Raw genomic sequence first — 16,642 nt, 5'->3', positions numbered from 1 at the left:
AGATAGTGCACACCAGATAGATATTGCTGCTGGCTGAAGTCACCTATGACTGCGGATGCAAACACTTCACCTGGAATGCTTTGTTGCAGCCCGCCGAGCGCGAGATGACTTACTAAAGGTGAAGGGTTTTTTTTGCCGTGTCCACGTCGGATGCATAAGGCGGCTGCTGGCAGATTGCTTTTAGGATTTGCTATTTGAAACGGACGAGATGGCGGACCCAGCTGAATGCAGTATAAAAGTAATGTGCCGGTTCAGGCCACTGAACGAATCGGAAATCTTAAGAGGCGATAAATTTATTGCAAAATTTAAAGGTGATGACACTATAGTTATCGGGGTAAGTTTCTCGCTTTATTCCTGTTTTGCATACTCGGAAATATTCTGAGATGATGTTATTTTTTATTTGCAATAGATAGACCGCCTTCATTTTGTTATATTTGCAAAATGAAAAAAAAAATGATTATAGTACAACTAATCTGGATTATCACCGAGTTAAAAATGCCTGCGATGTGATGATTATAATGCCTAATTGTATAGCTGTTCAAAAGACTAGTTTGTAGAAATTTCCAGTGCAGTTTCACCTTGGGGATGTGTGCTGCTTGCGCTCAGAAAATACAGATGTGATTTCTGAGTCTCCTGAATGTATCCTGCAATCTGCTTGCTGCGGGCAAATACAGCTCTTCTGCCACCTGCATTTAACGAGGCTGATCGAAACAATTAAATACTAATAGAGGGGAAAACATTGTTTCCGTGGCTCTTTCAGAAGGTGGTGCTTACAAATGCATGGTACAGATCAAGGAATCCTTTTAGTGACCATTACAATGGACCCCCCCCCCCCACCTTGTAAAACGTAGTTTCCCTTAGTGACCTGCTCGTTTGTAAGCGGCGATGACAAGAGCTTGTATGTTCCTAAAGATCTGCAAATACAATTGGATTCATATTAAAAAAAATAAGTTGCAAAGTAGAATGTAAAATACTCCCTTTCTTTTGGCGGATCATTAATATTGAACCGATTCTGCAATGTGACAGTTACTCATTTTAGAAATCGCTGTTATCGGTCCACAGTATGCAAATAGTTTATGACTATAATAATAATGGGTTATTAGTGGTCTCCTCTCTTAAGTTCTCTGTTTCAAAGTATTATGAGTATCCATTTAATGGACAGAACCTCTTCATATTGGGAATGCGATTTTGTCCCCCCCCCCCCCCAATGGAAGTACTCCTATTAGGTCTGCCCCTGACATTGTGGCTCTTTGCGTGTTTCTGGCTCGGAATGAATAGCCTCGTTTTGACGTTTTCCTGCTGGCTCTTGGCTGATGCAGCCTCCCCGGCATTGATTAGGATGATGTCATGCTTGTTAGCGCGCATGCGTAGTCTTTAGGATGCATGATTAGATGAAGTGACTGACGCCAGTTTCCTGTTAAAACAATGAGGGCAGCGGTCTCTTGAGACTCTGCCGTCAGCCTCCCTAGCTGAATATTAATAGGATGCTCTGTAGGCTGTACAGTAGGTGGCTTAGACTTTGTTGGGCTTCAGGTGCTTGAGTCCCTTACCCACACAGCTGACAGTTGAAATTGGTTCCTACAGCAAAGCAAAGGGGAATAAAATGCCTTTTGACCTTGGGCAAAGCTTGTCATGGATTTGGCTTTTTTTTTTTTTTGTGGTACAGCCAAAGTGGTTTTCATTTATCATATGTAGGTATGTTCTCTGTCCCCAGTAGGCTCATAATCTAAGTTTGCTTTTTTTTTGTACCTCGGGCAATGGAGGGTTAAGTGACTTGTCAAGGGTCACAAGGAGGAATAAAAGGATAAAAAGGGTAATGGATTTGATGTTCTACCTTTCTGTGGGTACAACTAAAGTGGTTTACATATATTATATGCAGGTGCTTTTTCTGTCCCCAGTGGGCTCACAATCTTTTTGTACCTGGGGCACTAGAGGGTTAAGTGACTTGCCCAGGGTCACAAGGAGCTGTAGTGGGAACTGAACGCAGTTCCCCAGGTTCTTAGGCCACTACATTAACCGCCAAGCTACTCTGTCACTCCATGTCATAGTAAGATAATAAATGACGGCAGATAAAGACCTGAACGGTCCATCCAGTCTGCTGATTTGGGATTTGAAGCCTAGCCTACCACTTCACTACTACTACTTCTTTTCTATAGCGCTACGGTGCTGTACACTAAACATGTAAGAGACAGTCCCTGCTCAGCAGAGCTTACAATCTAATCAAGAAAGACAAACAGGACAGATAAGGGAATTACTTAAGGTGGGAATAATAAAACAGACTGGGTACTGTACAAGGGAATAGGGGTTAAAAGCAGATTCAAAAAGGTGGGCTTTTAGCCTAGATTTGAAGACGGCCAGAGATGGATCTTGACATACTGTCTCAGGAAGTTTATTCCAGGCATGTGGTGCAGCAAGATAAAAGGAATGGAGTCTGGAGTTGGTAGTGGAGGAGAAGGGTACAGATAGGAAAGATTTACAGAGTTCCCAGGGTGGGAGTGTAGGGAGAGATAAGAGTGGAGAGGTACTGAGGAGCTGCAGAGTGAATGCACTTGTAAGTCAATAAGAGGAGTTTGAACTGTATGCGGAAACGGATAGGGAACCAATGAAGTGGTTGAAGAGAGGTCTGCAGTACACTTCTGTTTCAGGGGAAATGGTTTTTGAGACATGCCTAGGCTCTTTTTTTATTTTTCTTCAATCCAGCAGTTTTCTCTTGCTACTTGCATTTGCATGTCCTTCAGAACCAGAACTGGTACCTGGAACAGTGAGCCTTTATTTTAACTCGTACTTTATATTTTCTCTCAGCTTTAGTTCTTGATTTGTTCTGGGCTGGGGGCCATGCAGCACCAGGTCTGCTTCTGGGGCCCCGAAATGGGCTACAAGGTGTCACTTTTAAGCAATGACCATGACCCTTGCTCCCCCCCCCCCCCCGACTGTCAGTACTGCCTTCCAGCAGTGACAGCAAGGTGGGGAGGGGAGCAGAGGTAATGGTATTTGCATGATGCAAGGTTCCACATAGGAGTTACTGCCCAGGAAAAGGATCTAGGTGTCATCGTTAATGACATATTGAAACCCTCTGTTTAGTGTGCAGCAGCAGCAGCAAAAAAGGCAAATAGAATGTTAGGAATTATTAGGAAATGAATGGAAAACAAGAATGAGACTGCTATAATGCCTTTGTATTGCTCCATGGTGTGACAGCACCTCGAATACTTTGTGCAATTCTGGTCACCACATTTCAAAAAAGATATAGCGGAATTAGAAAAGATACAGGAAAGGGTGACGGAAATGATAAACCAGATGAAACAGCTTTCTTATGAGGAAAGGCTAAAGTGGAAGAGATGCCTGAGGGGAGATATGATGGAGGCCTATAAAATACTGAGTGGAGTGGAATGGGTAGACATGAATCACTTGCTTTAATTTTTCCAAAAATACTAGGATTAGGGGGCACGCAATGAAGCTTACCAAGTAATAAATTTAAAACAAACAAGAAAATATTTCTTCAATCAATGTGTAATTAAACTCTGGAATTCTTTGCCAGAGTATGTGGTAAATGCAGTTAGCTTAGCAGGGTTTAAAAAAGGTTTTGATAATTTCTGTCCATTATTAGGATGGACTTGGGAAAATCCATTGCTTATTTCTAGGATAAGCAGCATAAAATCTGTTTTACTGTTTTGGGATCTTGCCAGGTACTTGTGACCTGGATTGGCCACTGTCGGAAACAGGATACTCACTTGATGAAGCTTTGGTCTGACCCAGTATGGTAATGCTTATTTTCTTGTGACCCTGGGAATGAAAGATTTGACTGGGACATCAAACTGGTGTGCACATTGTAGCCCAGCAATTTAGGTGGTAAGTGCTATACAGTGCATCACAACCCATTTTTTTCTGAATAGGGCAGGATTAAGGCATAGCAAACTAGAAATGTGCTTAGGACCCAAATGTTTAGGAGAGACCTTCAACAGATGTGCTAATTTGATGGCTTCCAAGGCAAAGTTTTGCCCTGTTAAGTCTGCTGCTGGCAGAAAGAAGAATGGGTGGGGGTTACAGAGCCACTTCTACCTGTGATTGCCTAAAACCCCACCTGCAGAGATCTGTCCTCCCATCTTAGTGTGTTATCCTCTGCTTCATTCTCTGCAATCAGAACCCCATAGGACCCTACTTTTAGGACTTTAAAGCACATATTTATATTGTGATGAAAGACACAGTATATTTGTTTGCTGAGGGAATACCATAAATCCTACTCTATTAAGATGACTACTGGAACTCGGAGTGGGGGGGAGGGAAGGGGCGATTCTCCCGCGATTCTGTCCTCACCTCCAACGTTCTGTGGCTGGCTGTTGCTGGCTTCCCTTCCCTCTCACTGATCCGCCCTCTGACGTCATCACGTTTAGACGCGAGGGCGGACCAATGGGACTTGTGTTACGAACACTGCTCACTTGCCCTGTCCTTTTATCCTCACCTCTTTATTCCTTTACCCTTAATTGTTCTGTCTGCCTGTCTGTCTTATGTTGATTGTAAGCTCTTTGAGCAGGGACTGTCTTTTTTGTGTATGGTGCACAGCGCTGCGTATGCCTTGTAGCGCTATAGAAATAAGTAGTAGTAAAAGTAAGTCATCCATTTAGTAACTTTTTAAAGGCATGCTTTTCATAAGGCAATACCACCTATTTTTGAGTCAGTCTGTCCTTATGCATAACTTTGCTTGCATGTGTGCAAACAAAACTGTGGGTACCTAGGCAGTGTGCTGATTGAACAGCAGGTGGATAGCAGTAGGACTGTGGTCTTGATTGAAGAGCCAGGAGAGAGAAGCAGGATCCACCGTTGTGCTGGGTGAAGAGCGGGTGGATGTTCCCACTCCTCAGCCCGCAGAGAGAAACAGGACCGAAGGCGAATGTGATTGAAGAGTTCATTGGGAGAAATGAGGACCTTCATTGGGGGTTTAGGAGAAGGGGAGGGCTCACTTGGAACATGCTTCTACTAATATCAAATGCTACTCTTTTCCCTGCGCTTATCCAGACTTTCTGGAGTGGTCATTCAGCTTCTCCTGCACACACTCCACTCTCAGCCACTCACGGAATCTGTCATGTATAACTCTACATGCATTCTCTGCTTTTGTGCCACTTGTAACTGTCCCATTCAATCACTTGGCCTTCCAACATTTATAACCTCCCTGCCTCTCATACCCCCCATACCCTCACTTGGCCCCACCTTCTGTTCGTAACCTGCTTGCTCACTCATGGTCTTCCCAGTGATCACCCCCTACCCGTACGCTTATTCAGCCACATGCTATTGATAACCCCTTCCCATCTATTCACTGAACCCTTCACCATTGATCCCTGTCCTGTCTACTCGCTGAGCTTCCTGCTTCTGATCAGCTCAACATGCATTCATTCATTCACTCTGCACCCTAGGGCTGGTGCATGGTTAGATTAAGTACATTAAGTGAGCTTCAGTGTTGCACTCCCCTTCAATGTTCCTTTACACTCTTAAGCACCCTCCTCCAGAGAGTCTGATCTTTAAATCTCCACAATCCTGATCACCACAACTCAACACAGAGTTCAATATTAAAAAGTATTTTATACATGTGAAAGGATGAGGAAAGTTTATAAAAGCTGTTTACCGGGCAAAATGGGTTAATTGAAAATTGCATATTTCCCTGAGGATAGAGTGTGCTCTGATTCTCCTGTTTTTGCTTTGGTGGCATTGGCTTGTTGCTGGCTGCTGCCCTTTCTGACAGTCAGGTTATCTAAAGGTTAAGCCGGCCCTTCTACAATCATCCACTCCTACCTTCCCCAGCCACTCAAATTCATTCAGTCCCCTGAAAATGCTAACATCTCCCCATCTATTCACACAGAGAACACAACCATGCAGTCAGTCGGTAGAACACTTTCAACTTGTTTTTCCTTGATAAAAAGAGCCACATGTATTCTGTCTGATGCATACAGATCTGTCTGTCACACAGATGTGTATTTGCACATAACCTCTTTCTCTTCCCCCCCTCCCCCTATATTCCTATCCTTCGAAATAGCATCTTCCTTTCTGTTTCTGGGGCTGATGCTCAAAGCCGCATGCAGACGTGCCCACAATGTAACAGCAACGTGAAAAAATAGTGCCGAATTGCTTAAAGCAAATCATATTTAGATTTTGTGCATGGTTAAATCGTGCTGTTAAACTAAGTGGAGGGAGGAACGTGCCTGGCACATGCGCACGATGATTTTGTAGTAAGTGTGGCTCTTGTGTGCTGACACTTCCATTTTTGTCAGGGCATGTGCACATTGGTGCTTATTCTTCACTTCACAAATATTAGCACATGAAATTTTCGCAGGGCTCATATTTAGGCGTAGAAGAACTGTTGTTTTGTTCTGACACATGGACATGTTTGTTCCTTCCTGTCTGTCTTTATCCCTGGGAAGGAGGCTCCTGCAAGTTTTAGACTGACAGTGATCTGGGTCCCCAGGCAATAAGGGTCATGAGCCCCTACAGTGGCAGCCCTACCATTTGGCCACTTGAGGCAGGGGCCTCAGGCAACACTCTTTTTGGAGTGACATCCACCCCCACACCTGCTGTTCTCTGACATTGCCCCCCCCCCCCCCCACTCTTCCTTCCCTGAATTTATTTTATTTTCTTGCTTTCCAAATGTCAGGGCGGCAGTGGTTCCCATATGCTGCCCTGGTGTTGCCAGATAGGAAAAAAAAAAACCTCCCAGCCCAATCTGCACCTGAAAGGAGCCCAAAATAGCCCAAGCTCTCTGAGGAGCAGCAGGGGGGAGTACTGGTTACTCACTACTGCTGCACTGCGATAAGCTATGCTTTCTCTTGAGTCCTCTCTTGCTGAAATCCCACGTGGTCACTGCTCAGCTCGCCGCTGCTGCTGCCACCTCTCGCAGGGCTGATGATGAGTCTTCAGCTGATGACCTCATCACCCACCTCACCCTCCTATTGGTAAAATTTGGAGCCAGAATGAGGCTTGAGATGCACCAAGCCTCATTCCATCACCAAATTTGACCAATAGGAGATAGAGACAGAACAGCCCAAAAAGACGCAACCAGCAACCACCCACAGACAACTTATTAAAGGAGCTCAATTGTGTCGGAAACCAGTGGAGTTGGTATTAGCCCTGCCACCAACTCCTCCTCTCTTATGGCCTGCCTCTCTGACATACTTCCTGTTTCCTCAGACGCAGGGGCTGGCCGCAGTAGACAGAAGAGGCCAGGGCCGGTGGCAGGGCAGTGTATGGAAACTTTTGAAAAGCCAGAAAAGAAGAAAAATTTGTGGAAAGAAGGGGGGAGATGTTGGACTGGAGGCAGAGCGGAGCCGGGGCGGCAGACCATCCCCTCACTTGAGGCGGCAGACTGTCTTGGGCCACCCCTGAGCCCCTAATCACCTATCAGAAGTGACTACAGTAGATGGAGGCAAGGGGAGAGTGATGTGGGCCCTTGGGTACTGCCCTATTGTTCCAATGGTCAGTTCTCCCTTCTCCTTCCATTAGTGTAAAAAAAAACAAAACAAAAACTGGCAGTTCAGTTTCAAGAAATCCTCTCCTCAGCCTCCTACACTGCCCCTGACCATGTTTTTACCATTATTTCCTTCTATGCATTGCGTTGTGAAGGAATTCTTACTGGTCTCATTAACATCCATTTAAATACACTTCAATACAATTTCTATCTTGCACATTAATACCTGCGCTCGAACCCGCTGAGTATTCGTTGCACAGTAACATGCATGCACGCCTGGCATTAACTGCAGGTTTATGCTTGTGGTAGCTTTTGAGCATTGGGCCATCTGTTCTTCCTAAAGCTTCCTTCAGATACCTTTCCTTGCTGAATTTGGTGCAAGCATGAGTATTTCCTGCTAGGTCTCTCGGAGCTGCCACTGTGCAGCTACATTTTTCCAGGTCCTCCCTTCAAATTCTGGTTAGGGGCAGGCAGGGGTTAAGGGCAGCTCTTTAGCAACTGTGGGGCCTGATGTTCAAAATCTAATGCCGGCGTTGGAGCCAATAAGTGCTGTGTTAATTTGTGCAGAATGCCGAGAGGGCTTTAGCGCAGGAAAGAATGTGCTTGCCAGAGATGGCCTCAAATTGTATTTAAATTTAGTCAAGTGGCTGTTGGTCATTTGCTATGCCCTCCTAATACTCTTGAGAACAGTGTGCAAAAAAACTGTGCTGAAACCACTGGAAACTTACTGGCGTGGGGGGGCGGGGGAGGTTGTTAAATCGCAAGAGGATTGTGAAAAATTACAAGAGGACCTTACGAGACTGGGAGACTGGGCATCCAAATGGCAGATGACGTTTAATATGAGCAAGTGCAAAGTGATACATGTCGGAAAGAGGAACCCAAACTATAGCTACGTGATGTAATGTTCCACATTAGGAGTTGCTGACCAGGAAAGGGATGTAGGTGTCATCGTTGATGATATGTTGAAACCTTCTGCTCGGTGTGCGGCGGCAGCTAAGAAAGCAAATACAATGTTAGGTATTATTAGGAAAGGAATGGAAATCAAAAATGAGGGCGTTATAATGCCTTTGTATCGTGCCATGGTGTGACTGCACCTTGAATATTGTGTTCAATTCTGGTCACCGCATCTCAAAAAAGATGTAGTTGAATTAGAAAAGGTACAGAGAAGGGCGACGAAAATGATAAAGGGGATGGGACTTCCCTATGAAAGGCTAAAAAGGCTAGGATTGTTCAGCTTGGAAAAAAGATGGCTGAGGGGAGATATGATAGAGGTCTATAAAATAGTGAGTGGAGTGGAACGGGTAGATGCGAACCGCTTATTTACTGTTCCTAAAAATACTAGGACTAGGAGGCACGCAATAGAAGCTACAAAATAGTAAATTTAAAACGAATTGGAGAAAATAAATCTTCACTCAACGTGTAATTAAACTCTGGAATTCATTGCCACCTGAAATTAAATATGACCAAAACCGAGCTTCTCATTTTCCCCCCCAAACCCACCTCCCCGCTCCCCCCGTTTTCTATTTCTGTTGATGGCTCTCTCATTCTCCCTGTCTCCTCAGCTCGAAACCTTGGGGTCATCTTTGACTCTTCTCTCTCCTTCTCTGCTCATATCCAGCAGACCGCCAAGACCTGTCGTTTCTTTCTTTACAACATCCGTAAAATCCGCCCCTTTCTTTCCGAGCACTCTACCAAAACCCTCATCCACACCCTTGTCACCTCTCGTTTAGACTACTGCAATCTGCTTCTTGCTGGCCTCCCACTTAGTCACCTCTCCCCTCTCCAGTCGGTTCAAAACTCTGCTGCCCGTCTCATCTTCCGCCAGGGTCGCTTTACTCATACTACCCCTCTCCTCAAGACCCTTCACTGGCTCCCTATCCGTTTTCGCATCCTGTTCAAACTTCTTCTACTAACCTATAAATGTATTCACTATGCTGCTCCCCAGTATCTCTCCACACTCGTCCTTCCCTACACCCCTTCCCGTGCACTCCGCTCCATGGATAAATCCTTCTTATCTGTTCCCTTCTCCACTACTGCCAACTCCAGACTTCGCGCCTTCTATCTCGCTGCACCCTACGCCTGGAATAAACTTCCTGAGCCCCTACGTCTTGCCCCATCCTTGGCCACCTTTAAATCTAGACTGAAAACCCACCTCTTTAACATTGCTTTTGACTCGTAACCACTTGTAACCACTCGCCTCCACCTACCCTCCTCTCTTCCTTCCCGTTCACATTAATTGATTTGATTTGCTTACTTTATTTATTTTTTGTCTATTAGATTGTAAGCTCTTTGAGCAGGGACTGTCTTTCTTCTATGTTTGTACAGCGCTGCGTATGCCTTGTAGCGCTATAGAAATGCTAAATAGTAGTAGTAGTAGTAGTTAGCTTAGCGGGCTTTATAAAATGTTTGGATAGTTTCCTAAAAGAAAAGTCCATAAGCCATTATTAAAATGGTCTTGGGGAAAATCCACTGCTTATTTATAGGATAAGCATCATAAAATGTATTGTACTGTTTTGGGATCTTGCCAGGTTCTTGTAACTTGGATTAGCCACTGTTAGAAACAGGATTTCTTTTGATTTTCAGTTTAAAATCTGCCAGTTTTCATTACTTTTGGAAGCAGAAGGAAGTCCATGTAAGCCTCTCAGCGCCAGTACTGAGAAACAAATGTGTGCGAGTCCGAGCAAACCTGTGAAAGCACACATTGGCTTCTGTTTTCTGTGATTGCCAAGCATGGTCCTTCCCCTTGCTTTCGCTTTCACAGTGCACATATAATTTGAATATAATTATTTTTGAGCATGGGGGGGGGGGGGGGGGATATTTTTCTGTGCTATTTTTTCTGTATAGGATGGGCGCTGTTCGCTATAGTGCCAGAGCTTTGAGCATTGGGACCTTGGTGACTTGACAGATGTAGCTTAAGAGGCTGCATTTCTGATTGAAATCAACTTCCACCCCTCACGTCTTTGCATTTTCATGTGACTGTGCCAAATTGATTTTTCCTTAGCATGCAATTACATGATTGAGATTCTCCACTGTAATAAAGAGACTTGGACAAGAAGAACAATCACCTGATTATGAATAAGCCATTTCATATAAATTCACTAAGGTTACCAGTTTTTACCTAACTTGCAGTGTTTTAATGCTGCATAAGAAATGCTATAATACAATTAATGTGCTTGATATTTATTAATATTTACTATAGTGTTAACTCCTGGATAACATCTGTCTTTTACTCCAGACTCTACATCTTCAGCATGGAATGTGTTGTAATAGCATAGCAAGTGACAGACCAAATAGACCCATTCAGTGTGTGCAGATGAAATGCTGTGCAATCCAACACCAAGTTCCTTGCGATGTCTTTCCTCTTTTTCTCAGTTCTTTGCCTATTATTGCTCTCCATAATCTTCCAAAAGAAGTCCTGTCTTAAGTGTTGGCCTTCAGTACCTCTGAAAATCACAGCTCTTGAGTTTCCTAGTTTTGTGCTCTAAACTCTAGACTTGTCACTCAAAATTAGGTGCCAGGAAGATCTGAACTAAGCCAGCTTGGAACAGAGACGGATGAGAGGAGATATGATCGAGGTCTACAAAATCCTGAGTGGTGTAGAACAAGTAGAAGTAAATTGATTTTTTTTAAACTCGTTCCAAAAGTACAAAGATTAGGGGACACTCAAGGAAGTTACATGGAAATACTTTTTTTTAAAAACTTTATTTATGCAAATGTATGTGGTCACAATAATAACAGTAATCAACAATTTTGAGATTTATCATTTTGGCATAACACCCATATTACACTTGCTTAACCCCCAGCAGTGCAGGGGAGGGTCGCCACCTAATCCTCCAAATCCCAGACACATGGGTACAAAGGGTCGTCCAGAACGCCAGAACCGGAGGACATAGCCAGAACATATGGCTCAAATGGGCTCCAGTTCCCCCACATTTCAGGCAATCGTCACAGGGGCGCAGGGTAGCACTAAAGGCCATATGCGGCGAGATATATAGGCGCATAGTAAATTTATACTGCAACTCCCGAATATCAGCACTCCCAAAAGCCCCATAGCAGGTTCGTAAGCTGGCTTGTAATGTTTTATTTTGTATCTGGTGTCCCAACTCTCCAGACCAACTCTGCGCCAGGTCCCCATAGCACACCTCAGGTAATGTCTCTCTTAATTGGTTATGAAAATATTTTAGGGGAACTGCCAATTGTGCTTCTAGGTCATATAGCTCAACTAGTTGTTCCCATTTTGTCATAGACAAGGAGGCCTGTGGTAACGAGGCAATATAATGGCATAATTGCAGATAGGGGAGAAAGGCCTGAGGGGTCAAGTGCTTGCTAGTACATAAGTCCTGGAAAGTTTTACATGTGCCACCTTTTATTTAAAACTTGGAAGAGAAAAAGAATTCCCTCTTCCCTCCACCTGCAGAAAACCGCCGAGGACCTACCCATAGGGAAGTCTACATTCCCCCAAATTGGCAACAATGGGGATACATGAAGGTCAAGATTGTAAAGCCTACAGACCCAACATCATGCCCGCCGCAGGGGAAGAAAGAGGGGGACAAAACTCAGTCTCGCAGCTGCTCGACCAGGGTCCGCATGTAGCCAATAACTAAAGTGGTGTGGGCTCAGCAGCATACCCTCAGTAGCCAAGAAGGAAAAGGTCGTACCCCTAAACCAGTCACTCGGATGTCTCATACAGCCAGCCTCTGAGAATACTTTAATACTGAGCGCTCTGAGGCCACCCTTGGCCATAGGAAGATAGGTCTGCAAAAAAGGGACCTGGGCTCGCTGTCCATTCCAGAAAGACTTCACCAGCAATCGATGCAATAGCCATTCATCGCGTTGCAGAAAAAAGAGTGCCCCTCTTTTTTCTGCAACATAGAGCCACTTAGGGACTATTATATTATGTAACGCTATCCTTCCCCACAGAGATACAGGAAGAGGTTGCCACATCCTCAGAGAAATTTGAGTAGATGCCCACAGTGGAGCCATAATAATAGCGTAGAGTTGTTTCAAATTTGCTGGGACCCTAATGCCTAGATATTTGATATGGCCAGTTGCCCATTTTAATGGGAAGAATCCCTCACATTCCTCCCTCACTGAAACAGGTATTGGTAAGGTCTCCGATTTCTGTAAGTTAAGTTTGAAGCCCGAATAATATCCATATTCTGCGATAACATCCAGCACGGCGGCCAACGAGCTCTGGGGGTTCGTAATGGTAAGCAATATGTCATCAGCGAAGGCCAACACCTTAATAGAGAGATGGGGTAGCAGAACTCCCATGATTGCCGGATCTGTTAGTATGGTGCGGAGTAGGGGTTCTAAATTTAACAAAAACAAAAGAGGAGATAACGGGCACCCCTGTCAGGTTCCTCTACCCACCCGAAAGCTAGGAAAGCATAAGCCATTCACCAGCACACTGGCAACCGGTTCCATGTATAAGGTGCCCACTGCCTGCAAAAACCACCCCTTCATCCTTACATATCACAACACCTCAAAGAGGTATTCCAGGGATACACGATCGAAAGCTTTCTCCGCATCTAGACCAACAAGGAGCATCGGCTTCCGCGAGGCCCTGCTCTGGGCCACCACCAACAGCGCTGTACGAACATTTAGGCCTGGGTGCTGCCCTCTGACGAATCCCACCTGGTGGTCTCCCACTAGATCGGGAATATGTTTAGCTAGCCTATCTGCCAGCAGCCTTGCCAAACTTTTTACGTCCACATTGAGCAGCGAAATTGGGCGATAAGGCTCAGGGGAATCAGGAGCTTTACCAGGTTTGGGAATGAGTACTATAAGTGCTTTGTTAGGTTGTGCAGGAAAGATTCCCCCTGAAATCACCTCCTCATAGAATAGTGTAAGTGGTGCTCTCACTTGTTGAACCAGTATCTTATAGTATTCTGGGGAGAATCTGTTGGCTCCTGGGGCAGTACCAAGAGTCAGAGACTTGATTATCTGTTGGACCTCACTTGCACGCAACGGGGCACTTAAGGAGTTGCTAGCCTCAGGAGAAAGAGTAGGAAGACCCGAGTCCACGAGGTTGTCTACCAGAGAGGGGCCCCCCTGTTCCAGATCCGCTTGGTACATCTGTGAAAAATATTAATGAAAAATTTACATAATGTCAGTGGGGTTAGATTTCCTAGACCCATCCGGTGCCACCAGCGTAGGAATGAACTAGCTGACCATGCTTTCACCACCTGGACAAGTAGTTTACCTGGCCGGTTACCAAACTTATGGCCGCAGAATAGTCCTGAAAAATATTTACTAGTTCGCCATCAAATTTTGTATCCTCTCTGCAGGTTTTATAGAGCCACAGCAGTGCTGCTTTCTGAGAGTAACTGTGAAATTTAGCGATTACAACCCGAGGCCTTAGATCTCTCGTGGGCTTTTGGCCGATACAATGGGCCCGTTCAAGGCAGATTGCCCTTCCCTCCTCCCTTGCTTCCGGGAAAGTTGCTAAAAGCCATGTTTCCAGTGTTTGCTTAAGTTTCGTTTCAGCAATAGATTCTGGAAATCCGACAAACCTCAAATTATCGCGGTGGGAGCGATTCTCCAGGTCCTCCAGTTTCTGATGATATTCCTGGGTCAAGCGCTCCAGCTTTTCCAGTTCTTCTGCGTGGGCCTGTTGTACATCCTCCACCTCGGACACTCGTGCCTCCAGCTCCCCAGTCCTGCATGTTAGCTTGGAGGTTAGAGCTGTTAATCCTGTAAGTTGTTCCGACAGTTGTGTGAATCTAGGGTCCAGGGTGCGTACCACCGAATCCGTAAGTTCTAAAACCATGTTGTCCGGGGGCGAGCGGGGCGACGAGGCCGCCGGGGAGGCAGCCGCCATTTAGCAATCCAAAGGTTTCTGCTGCTCCTCTTTCTGTTTCGAGCTTTTAGGTGCTTGTGCCATCACAGCTTGCATTAAGTATTTGTCCATATGTTGTTACCAGCTCATAAATCCAGATTTTAAAATCCAGGAGTGGGGTGGAATAGCCAAACTGCGGATGGGGCCCCGAGCAGCCGATGTGACTCAGTTCTTTCGCTGCTCACAGCATTACGTGATCTCACATGGAAATACTTTAAAAACAAATAGGGTGAAATATTTTTTCACTGAACGAATAGTTAAGCTCTGGAACTCTTTGCCAGTTAGCGTATCTGGGTTTAAAAAAGGTTTGGACAAATTCCTGGAGGAAAAGTCCATAGTCTGCTATTGAGGCAGACATGGGAAGCAACTCTTTGCCCTGGGATTTGTAGTATGGAGTGTTGCCACGATTTGGGTTTCTGTCAGGTACTTGTAACCTGGCTTGGCCACTGTTTGGAAAACAGGATACTGGGCTAGGTGGACCATTGGTCTGACCCAGTATGGCTGTTCTTATGTTCTAAAAGGGTGCTCTGCATGGAATATTGGCTAAGCATGCATCTCGCATATAACTTTGGATGCAAGCACTTATTATTAGCACTTATATCTCACATGATCTAAAAAACATTTTTGGTTCAATGTGGCTTACATTCAATATCATAAAAAACACCAAAATAAACATTTAACATACAGTATGGAAATAAATACATCAAGATCGTATGTATTTTTATAGATTTTTCTCACTTTTTTTCAGTAGTAGCTTAGGGTGAGTTACATTCAGGTACACTGGGTGTCATCTCTGTCCCTGGAAGGCTCATAATCTAATTTTGTACCTGAAGCAATGGAGGGTTAAGTGACTTGTCCAAGATCACAGGGCAGTGGGATTTGAACTGGCCACCTGTGGATGTCACGATATGTTCTCTAACCACTAGGCTACTCCTCCACACACTGATACTCTAAGAAAAACAGACCAGATCTATTGTCCTTACATTAATAAAAATGTCCTAAAAAGAAAGTCTTTAACAGTTTACGAAAAAGCATGTAATTATTCTGACACCTATATGTCCTTAGGAAGTGAATTCTACCATTTAGTTTTGTGCTAGACAAATCTTGCAGAAAAAAACTGATTTATAAACTAGTTTCTTACATCTGGGGAAATGAAGGATAAGATATATTCCCTAGAACCCATTACAGCATTACATAGAGGAAGCTCTACTAAACCCTTTATATAGTCTGGGGCCATACCATATAATATTTTGGTAAGTTAATATACATAACTTAAAAACAGACCATGCCTTTACTGACAGCCAAAATAATAATTGCAATAAAAATGAAACTCTCATAATATGAGACTTAAAAAAAAAAAAAATCAACTGCGGTGTTCTGTGCAATTTGAAGTTTCCTTAGTACTGGTTCTTTACAACCAACATAAACTGCATTACAGTAATCAATCTGGGCTATTAACTAAAGATTGCACCAATGCTCGGAATGTCTCAAGGTTCTAATTCTCTTCAGTTTCCACAATATCCTAAAATCTTAGTTGTAACTGCTGATACTTGCTGTTCAAAAGTTAGCTATCAGTTAATAATTAATCCCGATATTTTCAGATTAGATTCCAAGGGATCAACAACATGATCAATTGTAAAGCTAGTATAGGAAAGAAATATGGCAAAAATGACTCATTACAACTAATTGTTTTTTTCCCCTATTTTAACTTTAATTTGAATGTTGACGCCCGTACTTCCATAATGTCTAAGCCTTGTTTAATAATATCCAATACATCGTAGATATCTGTAGATAAAAAGGATAGAACAACTCTGCCAGTTGCCTCCCCTGGTGCCATCTAGATATTAAATAAAATTGGCAAAATAGGTGAGCACTGTGGCACACCACAGTCTGAAATCCATGGAGAGGAGATGGTACCTGGCTTAACTTGACTTTCTAAAGGTGATTGGTCAAGTTAAGCATAAAGGTAAGCTGTTTTTAAAATTAAAAAATAACAAATTTTGAATTTTTGTATAAAGACTATAAAGTTGCATCTTTGATCAAGGTTTGTAACAAAGATATTATTGTGAACTTGTCCCTATTTGTACAGTGCTGGAGGTGTTGGATTTTTGTTTAAATTATATATGCCCCCCCCCCCCCCCACTACTTGAATTTTTGACTGTTGGAATTTGATTAAAAAATTACCACTTGGGTACTTACAGCATCCATTTTGTAGGAGGTTAGGGCTCGTGCAGTATTCCCGTGGCTAACCAGATAGCACATGTTAATGTAGAAGCACAGGAATGCACTTTCTGCCTAACACAGCTTAGTAAAAGGGCCCCTTACTTTCTTAAATGTATGTTAAGAGATCAGAG

General features: G+C 43.9%; 1 protein-coding gene across 1 annotated transcript in view; it reads left to right on the top strand.

The window, feature by feature from the left end:
• Nucleotides 1-208: 208 nt before the first annotated feature.
• Nucleotides 209-16,642, top strand: part of KIF5C (kinesin family member 5C) — a 216,527-nt gene continuing 200,093 nt past the window's right edge. The window contains exon 1 of the mRNA XM_030210027.1: nt 209-334. Within this exon, the coding sequence (XP_030065887.1) occupies nt 209-334 (126 nt within the window). The remainder of the gene's footprint in view (nt 335-16,642) is intronic.

This window comes from Microcaecilia unicolor, chromosome 7 (genome assembly GCF_901765095.1).
Source record: "Microcaecilia unicolor chromosome 7, aMicUni1.1, whole genome shotgun sequence".
Lineage (NCBI taxonomy): Eukaryota > Metazoa > Chordata > Amphibia > Gymnophiona > Siphonopidae > Microcaecilia > Microcaecilia unicolor.
The sequence above is the reverse complement of the archived record's forward strand: the minus strand, read 5'-3'. Positions and strand labels throughout refer to the sequence as shown.